At 38.5% G+C, this 18,560-nt stretch overlaps 1 protein-coding gene across 1 annotated transcript in view; it reads left to right on the top strand.

Moving 5' to 3' along the window:
* Positions 1-16,612, top strand: part of LOC144656075 (epithelial cell-transforming sequence 2 oncogene-like) — a 34,875-nt gene extending 18,263 nt beyond the window's left edge. Inside the window, exons 18-30 of the mRNA XM_078516297.1 lie at positions 4,928-5,014; positions 6,172-6,329; positions 7,215-7,283; positions 7,889-7,940; positions 8,779-8,874; positions 9,465-9,538; positions 9,955-9,996; positions 10,798-10,912; positions 11,428-11,493; positions 11,582-11,676; positions 12,579-12,692; positions 13,934-13,992; positions 15,188-16,612. Coding sequence (XP_078372423.1) covers positions 4,928-5,014; positions 6,172-6,329; positions 7,215-7,283; positions 7,889-7,940; positions 8,779-8,874; positions 9,465-9,538; positions 9,955-9,996; positions 10,798-10,912; positions 11,428-11,493; positions 11,582-11,676; positions 12,579-12,692; positions 13,934-13,992; positions 15,188-15,318 — 1,158 coding nt within the window. The 3' untranslated portion in view covers positions 15,319-16,612. The remainder of the gene's footprint in view (positions 1-4,927; positions 5,015-6,171; positions 6,330-7,214; positions 7,284-7,888; positions 7,941-8,778; positions 8,875-9,464; positions 9,539-9,954; positions 9,997-10,797; positions 10,913-11,427; positions 11,494-11,581; positions 11,677-12,578; positions 12,693-13,933; positions 13,993-15,187) is intronic.
* Positions 16,613-18,560: the final 1,948 nt, after the last annotated feature.

Genomic DNA, 18,560 nt, shown 5'->3' with positions numbered 1-18,560 from the left:
AAAAAAAAAAAAATTAACAAAAAATAGTTTTACTTAAATATAAATTCTTAGTGTAATTCTTGGAAGAAGTGTAAGTTGTAAATTTAATTTTCAAAACAGAATGTCGTTTACTCCCGAAATAAAGCAAGGTGTAATTTGTCTCTTTTTGTGGTGAACACACACTTGAATGTCTCTCTGGCTTTATATGACGGTTATTGAGCGGCATACAAGTCGAATAATGAAACGTCGTTTTCAGTTGCAAGGTGTTCACTGGAACAGACTCTCCGTCTTTTAAAAATGTCACTCAAGGTTTTCAGCAATCGCCTAGCTTATAGTCACTCTACCTGCTATGACAAAATATTATGCTCAACATAATCATTTTAAATTCCCTTCTGAAAGACCTGTTCATGCCTGCATACAAAACAGGGTTTATTAAACTGCTGATGTTGTACGCGTAAGGCACAAGCATGGAGATATCCCTCGGGATGGTCCCGAGACTGACCCGTGTCACCATGATAAGCACTGCTATGGGAATCCAGAGCAAAGCGAAGGCCAACACAATGGCGTACATCATCTTTGTGACCTTTACTTCTCTCATCCTCATTAGAGCCTCTCCATTTTCCGAGGCTTCCTCGACCTGGCCGCCGTCGTCCTCATTGCGTTCGTCTTGCGGTAGAATTTGTTTTATTGCTCGTGAAACTCTGCTGTAGCATACAGCTACAATCAACAGAGAAATAGTGGTGAAGGTCCCATGGGTAGCCATGGCGAAAATTGTAATCTTGTGCTTAAACGAGGCAACACACAGAGCGTAACTGGCCTGAAAAGAGAATTCTGCAGCCCCAAAAGCAAAAGGTAACAGGGTCACCAAGGCGACGAGCAACCACAGGCAGACCACTATTGCAATGGACTTTTTTGGCGCGAAGACTTTTTTGAACAACTCAGGCTTGGTAACCCGGATGTATCTGTTAATGGCCGTGAGGGACATGGTGCTAGTAGAGACTTGCATAAGAAAAAGAACGGAAAATCCGCAAGCGAAGCAGCCTGTGTTCCCAAACTGCCATTTACCGGTGTAAAGGGTGATCGCCACAAACACGCCATTGGTGAGAAAGTTAAGAATGTCGCTGATTGCAAGAGCAATGATGTACACGGGTGTGAATTTTCTTAAGAGTGGATTTCGTAAAAAGGCGACAAACACCAAGATGTTTCCTAGGAAACCAGCCAAGGCTAAAATTGTCCAGGAAATAGATTCCAAAGTGACTCGAGCGAGGCTGCGAGGTGGAAGTTGGAATGGCGACATTCTTTTTGCGTTTTTTTCCCCTCAAATTCTGCAAATGAAATGACGTAAATTCGTTAGTTCACACCGAATGGAATGTATTATGTTATAGCGGAGCTCCTGCGCACGCGAGCGCAATCCCACATCTAAGAATCGTCGAGCCGAAATATTTTGGATGTCACGTGATTGCCCGCCTTTCCGTCCTTCCGTACTCCACTTGTACTGTGCGTGCGCGAGCTGAGCCCCCTTCTCCTTAAAAAAAGGAAAGTGGGTAGAGTAGAGTAAAGTAAAGTAAGTAAACATGCAAGTGAAATAAAAGAGGAAGCAACCATTTACTACCAGTAATTTCCTGTTTGCAATACGTGATAATTCGAGATTTCAACGTTGTTATCGTTATTTACAAGTCGGCACTGTGTTTTCAGGCTTGGCTAAATCTATAAATTAGTTTTCCTGCCTTATAGAGAAGCAATTTAAAGACTAATAGAGAGATTATTGAAAGCGTTTTAAACTTTATTGTTTTATTCCCAGCCGTTCCATCTGCTGTTATCTTGCGATTATCAGCACAAAAACATTTGATATTTTGGCTTGATGAAAATATTATCGTTTTTAAGACTTAAAGGCGCATTTCCACGTCGTCTTAGCAAAAAAGTATTTTTCTTGTAATAGGTTGTTTTTCTTATTTTCACTGAAGATTTAGATCGCTATAATCGTTCATCATTATTACTTAACTGTACTGCGGTTCTTCTTTATGGTAGTCATTATAGCAAGTTTTTATTCAAAACACAGATTTGTATACTGTAGTTCCGAAAAAGACCAATTCATTCCTTTTAGATTAAAAGGGCGGTAAGCAATTTCGTTGAAATCCCGGTCAAAGATTTGCGTGTGTTTGGTTGAATCGAACTTAACCATTTCATAATTTCCGTCTGTAACTCCTACCGATAACAGTAATGCGAAGAAAGTTAAAAAAGAAATTAAAAAAATTAAAAGTTATGTAAGCAGGAAAGAGATCTTGTCGTTCATTGATTTCAAATTTGCATCACAGACGCAGGTCAGAAATTTTTGACTCCCATTAAGGGTGATTTATCAATTATAAATGAATTTAAAGCAAAACAGGTTTTAAAATCATTGCGGAAACTGTCTGCTGGCAGCGACAAAGAAAACAAAAATAGCGCAATCTATAACAGCACCATTTTACATATATTTCCATGATGAACTTTTAAATGTAAGCCAAATCTGCCAAGAAAGGCCGACAAATGAAGTAAGGTACTTCAAAATGAGACAAAACAAGTTATTCAGATGTCATTTTGTGAAACTGTGAATTTAATGTTTTGTTCTTTGATTGCTGAGGTTGAATGAAACGCTGTTGACTAAAGTGCATTATGCAAAGATTAAAGTCGGCCGGGAAGACTGTTATACGCGTTTTAAAGATTGAAATATTTTGTGATAACCATGAATCATTTCCAGCGTTTGGCGTGTTTGTAGACAGTGACTTGCCAAGAACTAGTCATTTTGCGTGTGGTAATTAGATTTTAATTTCCCAACTCCTTTCCTGTTACCTAAATACTACGTTTTTGTAAATAACGCACCATAACTGTTAGTTTTGTATGCAAACTGATTAAAGTTTTGCTCCCTTAGCCTCCTAGTCAAAACATTAAAAGATGGAGACATGCAATTTGAGTTCTTAAAATATTTCTTACTTGAGATTAAAAACGAAATACATTGGTTGAACTAGGTACTGTATTTCTTTGAGAACCTTAAGACATGGAATGCAACAAATAAAATTCACGTAACTTAATTGTCGCTGATTTGGAGAATTTGTGAAACATTTCTTCCAATAAATTTTCACAACATGAAATTGTCGCGAATTTGAGGATAATAAGAAAGATAAAACCCAGGAAGAAAAAAAAAAAAAAAAAAAAAAGAAAATTTTAGGAAAATCGCAAACAGGCCCAAATATTGATATCACGAAAATTTCAAGTAATTTGGTATAGTTTTCTCTTTCTCTCGTGCTTTTACCAGCAGTGAAATAAACTTACACCCTGTAAACGACATGGAAAATTGCTCCGAATTTTAAGTGATTTTAAGCTACTTACCACGTTGGAATCGTGAACCCACAAGCAAAATTTCTTGCCGGAGATCAAAGCGTAGATTTCATCATTCAATCTGCTTCTCAATACAGACATAATAACTTTTTAGCTGAATAGATTGGGCTCCGTATATGGTTCGATGCATTCCTTATATGGTACAGAATAACTTTGAGATCCAATCACATTCTAGCTTTGGACTATGCCTCCTCAAATCGAGTTGGTTGATCTAATGTTGTCGAAAACAGTGATGTCTGATTAACGTTGTGTTCACACTAACTACCAAGTAATTGTACGCCGCGTTTACATAACCTAACGTATTTAGATCAGCCAAGTTAAAGAAATTGAAACAACAAAAGTAGTAATATCCCACTTGAAGTTTCCGGAAACTGTCATGTCAATATTAATTCACAACTTTTACAAGGTATTCACAGGCTTCTAGAAAATCATTCGACAAATTATTCGAACGCGTTGACAGGTTTACTTTTCACCCGTTGAGCATTGAACCCAAGTTTGAATATGAAAATAAAAAAGTAATCTATTATTAATCGTGAAATTTTAGAAACAGACAAAAGATACTATGTTGATGTTCCAAGAGAATATGAATGCCTTTTTCTGAAAAATGCCGCTAAAAAGGCACTTAAATTGAATTATCATGTAGCAACTCGAACTCAGGCAAGGTGTGTAAAAATGAAAAAGAAAATGACAGTTTAAACTCGTTTTTTAAGCGTAAAAAGGGAATTCGACCAAAAAGAAACACTTTTCCCAGAAATTATGGTAATTGTTGGGAAAGGTGTTGAAAATAAGGAAGTATTTTATGTTCTCAATAACAGGATGTCAAAATAGGCCAAGGTGTAATTTGTGTTCCCTTGTTTTGAAGACACACTTATCTCTCCCTCTTTATATGACAGTTAATGAACAGCATAGATATCAAATAATGAGAAATCAATTTACAGTTGCTGGGCGTTCATTGGAGCATTTAAAAATAAACTAAATAAACTGAGCCCACTTGAAGGCCCTGTGGATATTGATTTTCTTTTTTCCTGGAGCACCTGCGCAATCTTGGTTTTTATTATATAAGCTCTCGGGAAGTAAGAAAAAAGTGAAAATTGATCATTTTCATTTGCTATGTTTCATGTCCGTGGGTGTTCCTAGAGGTTTTTATGTTGCATTCTATACCAGGCCGTGGGGCATGACGCATCATGAACTAACTTGAATTCATAAATTTCAATCTTACTTCTAGCATAGAACCGAAACTATAGTTCGGTAAAATTAAAGTCATTTTAATGGTGGGTAGATTTTTTCACATCTTGTAGGGCTTACAAAATCAACTTGAGCAATATGTACGTATTGAAGTTTGAGATTAAAAAAACCTGACATACGAACACAATATCAAAATAATTCTGGCCAGCAAGAGATTTACTGCCTTACCTAAGTCTGATACGAAGTCTGATAGGAAATCAGCTATAAAGTCTGATAAAAGCGCTGATTTTAAGTCTCTTTCCTTCAGACATTAAGTCTGATGCGAAGTCTGATATGAAATCAGCCTTAAGTCTGATAAAAGCGCTGATTTAAATTCTCTTTCCTTCAGACAACACAAGAGGAAGTTACCTCAGATATGGAAGTTGTTGATGGTGATTCCGAGGACGAATTTGCAACAAGACAATTTGAAACTAAAGTAAGTACGGAAAGTTCGGGGCTGTAACTTCAATTAAAACAACATTACCTTAACTATCCGGATACCCTTGGCTTGTTATGAGAAGGAGGTTTTCTAGATGTTTTTATTTTAATTTTTTTTTCTTGATAAGGAGTTCTGATTTTGGCGTTATTTTTTTTAATTCAAACAATAATAAACGTTTTCTGTAGCTGCAAACTATATGGAGCCCTTCAATATGGCCTTCTCAGTAAAAATTCTTTGGGCTTTCCGCCCATTTTTTTCCCCTTCCACATTACGTGACAAGCTAAAGGGATGTCTGAGTAGGTGGCTAAAGGCAATAACGTTTGTTTATCATAATATTTCCTTTACAGCTTTGTTCTTATGTTTTAAACCTGAATATCTCAGTGAGGACACTTTCTAATCTGTCCTTTAGATCACGTAAACAAACAGCTCAATCGATCATTCGTATAGATATGAGAAAATATTTTCCCCTTTATGAGTGAAAACAGAAAAATGGACATTTAATGTTACGTTCGCAGCTGCAGAAAGAAAAGCATTGCTCTAATTTTAGCTCGACTAATGTTGTTCAACTTAACCAAGTTAGTTATTTGTTCAGAAAATTATTGAAGGGAATGCGTCACGATATTTTAAGTCAGTCGGTTCTTTTTATGTACAAAATTACCTTGAAATTAAAGGAAAGGGAGGATAATCCATTACGACTTGCCCTTGCGTTCATGGGTACCCGCTCCTCAGTTCTTTTCTCAAGTAAAAACGGAATGGCGGAAATTTCCATACCATTTGCGAGTTTCTCTTGTTACTAGTTCTTTTTCGGGACAACAGCGCGATTTATTAATTAATTTATTTTTTTTATTATTATTATTATTTTTTTTTGGGGGGGGGGGGCTGATATCGGGGAAACCCGTACTTTCATTCAAAAGTTTATTAAAGTACGGGTTTTTCCGGGGTTTTTTTTTCGATAAATGCTTAGCCTCCATTGTGGGAGTTAAGAGGCTTTCCCAGGAACGCAACACGCGTACATTGGCTTGACTGCATAAGCCCTATGGGACTGCACGTATCGGTTAAACACGAGAGTTTGAACTCTCCGACTCTTGTTCTTACCAAATCCTTGTAAAACAAATCGAATGTTTCCAAATTTAATAAATGGTTTTTTTTTGCAGGAACTGTCCTCTAAGCCTTGTACAGGCACATCAGCCGGCGAAAAAAGGACATTAGTAGCCCACGAAATATTGTCAACAGAAGTGACCTACATGAAATGTTTGTCGATAATTCAAGACGTTTTCAAGAAGCCTCTTCAAGCTTCCCTCGCTTCCAATAGGTTCGTAATAAATTTTCTTTTGTCCACGTATATTTATGACTATAAAACGTTCGTTCAAGCATTTAAGACAGAAAAAAGAATGTACATTTCTACGCACCCACTATATGCTACTTTTACAAGAAAAAAATACTATACTTGAGCGTTTCATAATTTGGAAATTTTGGTTTTTGAGGAGGTAGGTATATTGGTACCCTGATGCTATACAATTTTTTGGGCGGTAAGGCACCTCTTGACCTTCGGTTGGTACTACCCCATGCGCCTAGAAAAAAACCTCAGTACCAAAAACTGGAGTATCCGTTAGGCATAAATAGATTGTGCTCGGCACTTTGGCCTTTTGGCTTTTTGAGCCTTGTTGTGTCCAGCAACCTAGGGCCTTTTCTTTCCTGCCTGGCAACAATTGATTTCCGTCCACCATGGTCGTTTCTCGGGACTGGTTTTTCGCTGCCATGCCTGCCGCCGGTCATCTGTTTGCTGGTGCGGTCACTTGTCGCTCGGTTTCGCGGGGGTCGCAGCCCCATTGAGGTTGCCCCGCGGGGCGTCTTAGTCCTCGCGCTTCGATTTCTGCGCATCACGTCAAAACGACTCGGGCGCCTTTCTGTTTTGGTGGCAACTTTTGTGCACTTTTTGGTTATTGTGAAGCACTTTTCCTAAATTACTAGCACATCTATTCATGCCTAGTATCCGTAGAAAAACCCTCGATCAAGGCGAGAGAAGCAACAGCATTGAACAAACTCTACCTACATATGACTCCTTGTTGGAATCGATACCGGGCTGAATTAGTTGAAAGGGGAGGGGGGAAAGGGGGTGGGCTTACACCATCATTCGCCATCCTCCCTCTCTAAGATGCGATTTGATTATCGACTCCGGTTTACTTTTCCGTTTCAGGGCCATAATCAGCTCTGCCAACATTCAGAGTTTATTTGCTGACAGTGAGACGTTACTGGCCCTTAGCAGGTATGACGAACCAATGGAACTGAACAATTAGCTTCTGATGGCTTTTGGTTTCGTCTCATAAAGTTTTTATTCCACGCGCCAAGAAAACATGCTCTGTATTTAATTAAGTTATGAGCAAATACTGGTGACAGTAGTTCTTCAAAGAACATACCACTGTTGAAATAAATTGTTAGAAATATTATTGAAACTAAAATAATTTGGTGAAATAAATTTTAAAAAAAAAAACATTCAAATGGAAAAATCAGACGCCATTCCTGGGTAAAAATTTCCCTCACGCCGCTAATTTGGATCATATGACGTCACTCGAGTCTCAGCATCAAAATGGTCAACCATGTGACGTCATAGGATTCAAAATGGCTACTCGCAGGAAGTTCAAAACTCAGCTTGGCTTAATTTGTATCTAACTTTTCGCTTAACACTGAAGTAGTGTTTTCCCTTCCATTTCAGCTAATATTTTCATTTTTAAACTATTTTTCCATCAATTTGATAGCAATATTTGATCAAACAGTGATAGATCCAATGTGTAGCTATCTTTATAAAGCTGGCTTGTTGTAAGATAATTTGTGTCACGGTTTTAATGATTGTTACATATGGTACTGTTTCAGTATGCTGGTGAACGACTTATCGAATCGTTTAGATGAATGGAATTCACATCAAGTAAGTCAGCAGGGGTTCCCTTTGACGAGAACAACTCTCCAATAATTTTTTTTTTTTTTTTTTTTTTTTTTTTGGGGCCCCCCTTTTTTATAACTTTTATTTTATGTATAAAAAAAACAAAAATTTTTCATTTTTATTATAGACGTTAAAACCGTCTCGAGACAGCTTTAACGTCTCCACAGCTTTTTAAAACGTCTCTAGCATAAAAACAACCAATCTGTAACAAATCACCAATCTTAACTGTACCTGTACCATTTCTGTTCACTTTTTTCAACGCATATCCCCGCAGCTACAAACACTGTGCTTGCTTTTCGGGCTTTTTTACTACCAAGTTATTAATTCCTTTCACTAATAACTGGAATTTTGTGATATGTCGAACCGTTAAGCTTGACAAAAAACAATGTCAAAGAAATTCGGAAGTTGGAGGTAACTGTCTTCATTTTAAAAAAACATTCTCACACATTTCGTATGCATCGACAAAACTTAAACAAGTAGTTTGCTTGCTTGTTTGTTACTAGACCTAGCTTTTACGATGGTCTGCATGGCGTTTAACCCATAGCTGAAACTTGGTCAAAATTTTAACTGTCAGCCGAGAAATGATGCGTTTTTTCATTGACAGCTGAAGTTTGAGATCTGCAAAATTTACTGATAGCTGAGAAATGGACAAAAAGTTTGCTTAAGCTGAGAAATCGCCGAAAATTGAGCTGACTTCCTGCATCCACATCCAGACTTTTTTTAGGAGTCAGATCAGTGAGAGAGCAATTCAAATGTACGCGAAAGTAAATGGGCTAAACAAATGTTAGGAACTGTTAATATACTTAATCCATTCCATTTTTAGATGCTGGGAGACATTTTTCTGAGGTTTACAACTCAGCTGCGAGCTTACACTAATTTCCTCAACAACTATCCTGTCACGCTTCAAACGCTTGAGCGGGTAAGACGCTGTTAATATTTTATTGTGCTTATGTGTTTTATTTTCTAAAAACCTATTTTTAAAGACTGAGCTTTTCATTTTAAAATCTAAATGGTACAGTCATAGCGTAACATACCGCAATAAGCCCCCCCCTCCCGCTCCTAAAAATATAAGCCCTAAGACAGCTTTTCCAAAAAAAAGTTTTGTTATCAAATTTGTTTCGTAATACTGCGGAATAGAAAAGCGTAAGTATTTTTTTTAAGTAATGAATAAAGAATACAGTACAATCCCGATTTCTCAGACTTCCAGGGAAAACGAAAATTGCTTCGAGAAATCGGGGGTAAAATTACAGAGAAGTGCTAACCAAAGGAAACGAAAATTGCTTCGAGAAATCGGGGGTAAAATTACAGAGAAGTACTATCCAAAGAAAATGAAAATTTGTTCGAGAAATCGGGAGTTTCGAGAAACCGAGGGTTTGAAAAATCGGGATTCTACTGTTGATTGAAATAGACAGCACCCCCAGTTCCTACAATATTTGTCTTGCTAGTTGCAACATACTAGCAAAGTTGCATTTTATTTATTGCTGCAATCTTTGTTTAACATTTCAACAGTGTAAAGAACAGAATCCTCAGTTTCGTTCATTTCTCAGTCGCCAGGAAAAGCAGCCAAGCACAAAAATGATGAGGTAAACTGTGGCAAAGAAAGTGTTGGGTTCCCTGTTTGCGTACAGCTAACCTTTCTTTTGGAGCAGGGGGCAAAAGAATGGAGCTGAAACTATTTCTTTTAAAGTACGATGGAGTTTGCAGGGAAACAAATAAATGGGTTGATTTCCACTCTGTACCGTCTTATTGTGTTTGTACCTTTTTAGCTTAGTCTTAATTCTTCTTTACATTTACCTTTATAGTTAACCCTTTTAGTTCCAGATTCGAAATGTTATTTCTCCTTACCTATCGCTATGTTTTCTTTTACTATCAGTTATGAGGATTCGGTGGTTCAACAGAAAACATCCTCTAGTCAATTTTTTGCTTATTCCAGTATGCTTGACACACGGAAATTAGATTTGGTCACGAGCTTTTTGATTTGTCTCGCTTTTCTCCATAGTTTGCCTGAATTGCTGTTTCTCCCAGGAAGAAGAGTTAAAAGGTCAGTGAATATTGTTCAGTGGTACTGCAAAAAATTGAATTCCTTCTTCGTAATGGCATGGGGCGCGCGGTGGCCTAATGATTAGTACATTGGACTAACCATTAGTTATTAGACTTAACACGGGTTGGAGCGCTGCCAGGGCTCATAGTGCCTTTCTACACCCTGGCGAATTTAATGCTGGAGGTAACCCTGCGATGGACTGGCATCCCATCCAGTGGGGGGAAGAAATACTCGTAATCGTCTAATGCTATGGAAACTGGAATAAGCTTCGACCTGATGGGCCACTTAGCCCGAACGCAGACTTAAACTACCTACCTACCTACCTACCTACCTACCTACCTACCTACCTACCTACCTACCTACCTACCTACCTACCTACCTACCTACCTACCTACCTACCTTCCTACCTTCCTACCTACCTACCTACCTACCTACTGTGTAATATAAACTGAAATGCTGGAATATTGTGGAAGACGTAATATATCAAACACGAGCGACAGTATTTCATCGGGATATCCAAACACCGAGAAAGAGTTGAAAATACGACGAATAAAATATATCTAAAATCTATACTAATCATCCAAACCTCCTTCACGGTTATGATTTTCCTTGTTTTAACTTGATGAATTATTAATGCGTTTGAGAAGCATTAGTCTAAAATCACGTAACCGGACAGCAAAAATCTCTGTAGCATCCCGCTTTTTTCAGCTATTAATACTTTTAAACCACTATCTTAACTACCATCAATACTTCTAAACAAGTCGCTAACTGTTTTTTTTTTTAACATTTTTCTTCATTTAGCTACGTGGAACTCTTAGAGTCATTCCTGAAGTACACCGCCTCAGATCACATGGATCGGAAAAACCTGACTCAGGCTATCGCGAAGTTCAAGGACCTCGATAGTTTATTTCGACAGGTAAGAATGCTATGAAAATACGTGTCGTATTGGACGATAAAAAAACTAGCAATGGTTTATTACAATTCCTGAGTTTTGATTGGTTAACAGGCAATGGTATATGAGCTAATATTCCATTGACCACAAATATGGTAGCCGACACGCGTCAACGAAAACAGCTGGGAGCTCAAATATTGCAATTCTTGGGCGTTTTAAATAAAACAATTATTCCACTCGCCCTCGTTGGATATGAGATAGCTATAGCCATTTCTGCGCTATACGCACCTCGTTGGCTATCTACCATCTCATATCCAACGCGCGCTCGTGGAATAATTGTTAAATATCGTTTCTTTCATGTCAGGTATTATTTCATCTGCCACTTCTTACTTCACTCTAGTTGACCCCCGCCCTTTAGTAAACTATTACTTTTGAGATTTACTTTGATTTGAAGAATGAATAGCACTTCTATGTGTTATAAAGAACGTAATTTCCAGTTTGTTTACTGCCATTGCTTATCTCAATATGTTCTTCTGCAGTACAAAGAACGCTTAGAGAGGGAGAAGTTTCTTCAAGATTTGCAAAAAAGAATTGTCAATTGTCCGGTAAATCTTATTCCTTTTTATAATTCATGTGAATAAGTCAAATGACTTCTTGTTAAGGGAATGAATTAAAAATGGCCTCTTTTTACAGGTACTCGCAGAGAAAAGTCGCCATTTTATTCGCGAAGAGGATGTCATTTTACTGTCAACCCCAAGCATTGGTAAACAAGTAAAACCTGAGTTTAGGTAAACAATTTTTATCTTTATCCGAATTATGAACACTGGTTTGTTCAGCCTCTCTCCTCCGTATTTTTCACAGGCAACCCAAGCTCACCAATATTGGCTTGGTTGATCATTCCAGTCTTATTGCCCGTAACTGGTGTTCCTGTCACCCCCGCGCTAATGGTTTTGTTCAAATTGTCCTTCATAAAGTATTCGAATTAGGAGAGGGGGGGGAGGGGGGGGGCAGTCACGAGATGTATAAACGTAAATCTGTCAACAAAAATCTGTAAACTTGTAATTATCCACAACTCAATCTGAAACCTTTTCTTGTAAAAAGTGTCTTCTATTTTAGCGGCTACTAATTTTAGCGATTTTTTGAGAGCAAGATTTAGCGACTATTTAATTGCGATTTTCCAAAAAATTTAAAAAGTTAGTGATATTGTGTAACCAGTTTTTAATGAACATATAGCTAAGATGGAAATAAATGTTCAGTAAAAGAACAAAATCGCTTACAATTGAAGGAACATAGTCATTTGCATTGCCAGAAAGAACAAAGCTACCGGCATCTATTTTTTTTAAAAAAATTCAAGTCGGGGTGGGAGGGGAGGTACTTAAATTTAACGTGTATTAAATTTGACCGAGACCAATTCAGTTTATCGAGCACTAAATTAAGCGATTGTAACCGAACTCGCTAAAATCGCTTAAATTAGTTGCCGCTAACAATAGTAACCTTAAGGTATTTCTTCGAAAGAGTGTCGCGGTGAAAGGCTCTCAAATAGGTCATAACCGACATTAGCCAATCGCCATCATAACGTCTCTTTTAAAATCCCCGGTTATGGCTAGCCTTGTAGAATGGATATTTTTTGGACATTATTTTGCTTTGTATTGTCCGTCACTGAAGTTTGTTTGCTTCTTTTTTACGTCAGAGTTTATCAACAAGTCGGTGACCTTGGTTTGTTTCTGTTCAATGACGCGCTGGTGATAGCGATACTGACCTATAAGTTTGTTCCTTTTCAAAGACTGGTTCAACGAAACTATAAGTAAGTAACGTTGTGATAGTGTCTAGCTTTGCATTTGCTAATCAATCGACCTTCTTTTTGCTGTGATGGTGTGGTTAGATGAAGCTGAGATCTGTGTCAGCAAGCCTAATAAGAATATACTAATAAAAATTTACCATCTTTATTATTTACTACAAACTTGATGAATTCGACATTGCTGATCCTAGCAGTATGCAGGACGCGTGTCACTTATCAACCTAGTTAAATGGCCCAGCTCACAACGAGTCTCTCGTAGCTCAGTTGGTTAGAGCGCCCAACCGGTAACTGGGAGGCCATGGGTTCGATTCCCGTCGGGGACTCAGAATTTTTCTTTGTCCCATGCTCTAGTCATGTTGAACACTTCATCTTCATTATTTATTACCGAGCTTTAAATTTACCATCTTTATTATTTACTATAAACTTGATGAATTCGACATTGCTGATCATAGCAGTATGTAGGACGCGTGTCACTTAGCAACCTAGTAAAATGGCCCAGCTCACAACGAGTCTCTCGTAGCTCAGTTGGTTAGAGCGCCCAACCGGTATCTGGGAGGCCATGGGTTCGATTCCCGTCGGGGATTCCCGTCGGGGAATTTTTCTTTGTCCCATGCTCGAGTCATGTTGAACACTTCATCTTCAAGAATATACTACCTTTTTTATAAAGCTTCTGCTGTATCTCCAGTGGCGGATCTAGGGGAGAGGCCCTGGAGGCTAACCCCGAAAGCCCCACCTCTCCTCCCATAACCACCACCTTAAGCACATCTGGGACCAGCACTGGTCTCCCCAGAAACCACTGTCTCGTGACACCTTTCTGACTTAATTAAACTAAGATTCAACCCTTTGTTTGAGTGGTTTGTGTCACCCACTGTTAAACATCTCTCTTATATTTCTACCAAGCTAACTTATAAGACCGTTACATACCGTCAAATTCCGAAAATACCCCCCTCTCAAAAAAAGCCCTCCTGAGGGCTTATATTTAGTTGTAGCCCCTATTGTAGAGCTTGTTTTGTATTTTACATTGCGAATGTAGGACTATTTTTTGTGTTTCACATCGTTATGTTTAGAGAGTTACTATGTGGTACTCCTGTATGCACCAGAACAATTCAGTATCCCGTCCAAAGGGGAAACCAAACAATTTTGGAACGACTGGTGTGCAGAAGGCCATAGTTTCGATTCCTGTTGGGTTATTGTGCGTAGCTTGTGTCATTCTAACTGATAACTTCGTTTCCTTTGTTTCCTTCCAGGTTCCAAGCATGTTTGACGTTAAAGAAACTGAAAGTGGAGAACCTAGCAGATTCAAAATGTAAGCTCGCTAGTTTGTCATTTCTTTTCCATCGTGATTTCGTTACTCTAGATTACGTGGGTTGTTAATAAATGGCACGCAATGCATGCAGAAGCGATAACATTCCACCTGGGGTGTTACATTATTTTGAGAAAATTTGCCAAAAAATTAACGTAAACAAAAGTAGCTGACACCTTGTGCGTGAAAAAACTGTGAGCCAATTGCAGCTTATATTTTTTTAACATTAGAAGCAATGTGAGTGATTGTATAAATTAGCATTCCCCTTCTTGTCTCAACAAAGTTTGTGTTATATTATAGCGTGACATCCGATAAACGACATACGATACACGCGAGCTAGCCTGCGAATATAATTAGTCTCCTCTGTTTATACATTGTAGTGATCCTTTCCAACTGCACGGGGGTATTTTGCTTTTGTGTTCTACGCGGTGATTTCTTGTCAAGTAAAACTTGGTTTCGGTTAGATAACGCGAAACAGACGGCAGAAAATGCCGCCGTCATGACATAAAGCGATGACGTCTTCAATTACGTCCTCACTTAAAAATGCCACGTATTTATTGTAAAAAGAGTGGCCTATTAAAATCAAGACTATGCTGGTAAACGAAGTGTTATAGATGATCACATGTGACAAAAGGGAATTCATAGTGTGGAATATTGTGATACATACCACAAGGTTCTGGTTCTGTGGGTTCAAGTCACTTTTGTGTGCTTGTTTCTCTCCGCTGTGAAAAATAATTTCATTGATTCTGTCATTTAATGCTTCATTGGAGAGATAGAACCCATAGCTTCATAGCTCAGTTGGTAGAACATCGCACCGGTATCGCGGAAGTCACGGTCACGGACCCGTGAAACAAGGCCAGACCACAACACCGGGAATTCCGTGCCCTGCTCTTTAAGAAAGAATCATTGAAGCCCCGAATTTTTTTCAGGCTTCTTTTTCCAAATTCCTTAACAATGCTTGTTTCTCTCCGCTGTGCAAATATTTGCATTTATTCTGTAGATAAACTATGTAATTTAATGATAATTCAGACCTTCAACGTTGAAGACCTGAGTTTTTTTTCCAAATTGCTTAAATTGGTGGGCCCATTCTATTCCCTCATTGGAAAGATAGAACTCAGAAAAATCTCTCGGCTCCCGCTGTATGGCTCTTAACCTCTTCCACAAAATACATTACTAACATTTTAAATTTGCATTCTAGATGTAAAAAACGCTTTTACGATCGTGTCGCCAAAGAGACTGTGGTTGTGCCAGGCCCACTCTTGGGATCAGAAATTTCAGTGGATTTCAGTTTTAGAAAGTTCCATCATTGCTGCCCTGGAAAAGTCTTGACTCTTGCAGTCTTAGCTCCAATCGTCAATTCTCCTTACTTAGTGTCATACAGTTGTGAGAAATTCGTAGCACATCAAGGCAAAGCTGCGTTTTGATCGCTGTATGAATTAGCATAACCCAGTAGCTGACTGCTGGTAATCTCACAATCTGATTGGCTACGCAGCTGCCGTCTATTTGTCGTTCGCACAACGCAGTGACCGACTATCTGATTGGCAATCTGACTGGCTACGCAAAGCTGGCCAAATTTTCGTTAGCATAACCCAGCTGCCTTCTATTGGCAAAAAGAGCAATCTGATTGGCTACACAAGTGATAGACAGCTCTCATAGCGCACGCTCAGTTTTTCGCTGAATTTTATCAATCAAAAACTTCAATAAACCAATTCTAGCGATATTATGTGTTTTAAATATCGGTCAGTGGGTTATGCTAACACAATTAGACGGCTCGCTCTCGGTTTCTATCGACTTTGAAATTTGGCTCGGAGCTTCGCCCCTCGTCTTTGGTCAGCTGATAGAAATCTCGAGCGACAAAACATTTTTTGCGTGGTTTCTTCTGTTGCTCAGAGTAAAATTAATGTAAGTTTATTATCTTTGATATAAATTTGAATATTTCAAGAAATCTTTATGTAAATGGATTAATATAATTGTAATGTTTGCAAAATGGAGAGTGGACTTTATGTATACAGAGAATTATTTTTGTGACAATTTTATCATAATATATTATAAATTTATTTTTTCGTTTGATGTTCTTGTCATAATAAAAAGAGAGTGATGAATTAAGCGAATTCTGTTGTGTCGTTAAAACGTATTCGTAAAAAAAATGTGTATTTGATCTAGACCTATTTTATAATTTAATTTTATAATGTAATTTTCATAAAAAATTTCGCCACAAGTAAGTTACCGCTGCCATCTTCGAAAGAAAACTAGGAGCTGCCGTTTGGAAAAGAAGTAATATCATAACATCAAGTCATAACCAAGGTTATTACTTGTTAGAGGGTTTTGACAGATACAGCTGGTAGTTCTATAAAGAGTGAATAATTTGCTGCTCATATAATTAAGAGGGACTGACATGTAAACTCTTGAAATGTTAATTAATGACTGCTTTCTTTTAAAATGCGCGTGTGGTTTATTTGAATAAAAAATACAATAATTTTTATCAGCCAATGCACTGCAAGAAAAGGAAAAGCACTAGTTCGAAGATATTGCACACCTAAATACTTTGATATTTTGTACGGTAGGTCAAAATATCCAACGAAAAATTATAGGAAGAATATTACTCATCAATAAATAATTTTTCGGTTTGGGAACCGCCAGGAGTTTCCTTCCTTATAATTATCATTTCAAAATCTGTATGTGGGCGGCATTAGCCACAACATTTTCAGGTGCTTTAACAATCAATGAATATTTAACCAGTTGATTTAATGTAAAAGTTTAGCTCCTGTAAAAAAGCAAAATGTTCTGTTCGTGCTTCTGTTGATAACGAAATTACGGTGGAACGGCACATCAGCGAAAAACTGTTTTATAAGTGCGTCTTCAATTTAAACCCTTGTGTTTTTAATATGTGGTTTCCGTACTATCTTTGTTTAATTTTATTTATTGTTTTCTCGAGCCAACATTTTATTCTTTTGTTACCAAACAACTAAGCGTGATTAATATTTGTTTCAGAAAGTATATTCTTTGCTGCTCTTTTGAAAACCGAATTTTCGGATCTAGAGAAGCGCTTTTCTTTTGGCGAAAAATAGAGTGATGAATTTGCTAGAGCTTATTTGCAATGCAAAAGTTGAGTGCCTTTTTCAGTCGCAACTGTGCTTTTTTTCTTCTTTACTTAGTAAAACCTGAACGTATTGGCGGCCATATGAACTTATGGACAGGTGTTTGGCTGAAAAACTTCCATATGCAAATTTAACAGTTCCTGTTTAGCGAGTAATCATCGCTACAAGTCTGTAACCGCACGCAATATCGTTCACGATCAAGCTTGGATAATCTACTACTCGAGCCAGATTATCATCCTTTGATGTATTTAGAATGTGTTCTTCCGAAGAAAGACAACATTAATTCAGTTTGGGCATCAAGCGTAATTCTGACAACCGAGCAAAATGGATTCATTTTTGTCGCTGGATGAGCTGTATCTTAGTTTCCCAAACCAGGAGTTTAACTCATCGAGGAAACACGGGCTTAGAGAAGAAGACTGCGATATTTTGCGGGGAGCTAGCGACGACCGCGGCAACTCGTGTCACCACCGAGCGGAAGGCAAGGACGAAAAACGCAGGCTAAATGGGCCGGCTTTTCTCGCCGCCGACTATGTCGTGGCGAATGACGAGAGAGAATCTTATGCTGGTAAACTGCCAAGTATCCGTCCCGCTTTCGGCAAACAGAAGAAAGGACACAATCGAGCGGAATTTAGCTGCATCGATGTGGACGATTTCTCAGTTTCAGGTCAACCAGTGATGTTCAACACAAGAAGAGAGATGAAAGAAACGACAAATTGTAGAAATTATATTCCGTCTCCAGGACACCACAACTGCCCTGTCGGAGAAAAATGGGAAAATAATGCAGTAGAGAAAAAATCCTCAGCTTCGGCTAATTCTTGTAATGCTTTTGTTTATCGTCCTCGCCAGTTGTCGCTTGGAAGTTATGCTGAGCTGCACGGACGGAGCTACCAGCCAGCAATATTTAGCTCGCCAGTATGTTCAAAGCCGGGACGTCCTTCAGAGCTGCCCGAAAAATTCGCTAAATTTTTAGAAATGGAATTCTCGATCATCAAAGGAGAGAAGGTAAACTCAACTCAACGGTGCCGTCTCCGATCAGATTCTGTGCCCACTCATCAAAGAGGCCCACTTTATCCCAACTCAATGGACTTGAGAAGATCGCAGAGTCCTTCCGTGCCGGAGTTGAGAAAACCCGTAATGAACAACGCTAAAAGAAACATCAAGGAAAGCTCAAGCAGTAGCATAAGCACGAGACGGGATAGTCTACCATCCCCGAGACTTCGCAGTTTCTCTGGCGGAGTAAAGTGGGAAAACGATTCTGTTGCTGAATCTTTTTTTGTAAATAGGAAAAGCGCGTCAGACTCGCCAACCAATTCCAAAGTACCCCCCTCCAAGCTTGATTTGAAAGGAGGAACACAATCGTTACCCTCGGAGCAGAAGGTGTTGATGACAGCACCGCCAAGAGATGTGTCCCCTCGTCTGTCACCCAAGGAGCTCGGTAATCGAGCACTGTTTAGCCCGTCAGCCACTCGACAC

Source organism: Oculina patagonica, chromosome 6 (genome assembly GCF_052425735.1).
Source record: "Oculina patagonica isolate OP01 chromosome 6, crgOcupat, whole genome shotgun sequence".
Classification (NCBI taxonomy): Eukaryota; Metazoa; Cnidaria; class Anthozoa; order Scleractinia; family Oculinidae; genus Oculina; species Oculina patagonica.
The sequence above is the reverse complement of the archived record's forward strand: the minus strand, read 5'-3'. Positions and strand labels throughout refer to the sequence as shown.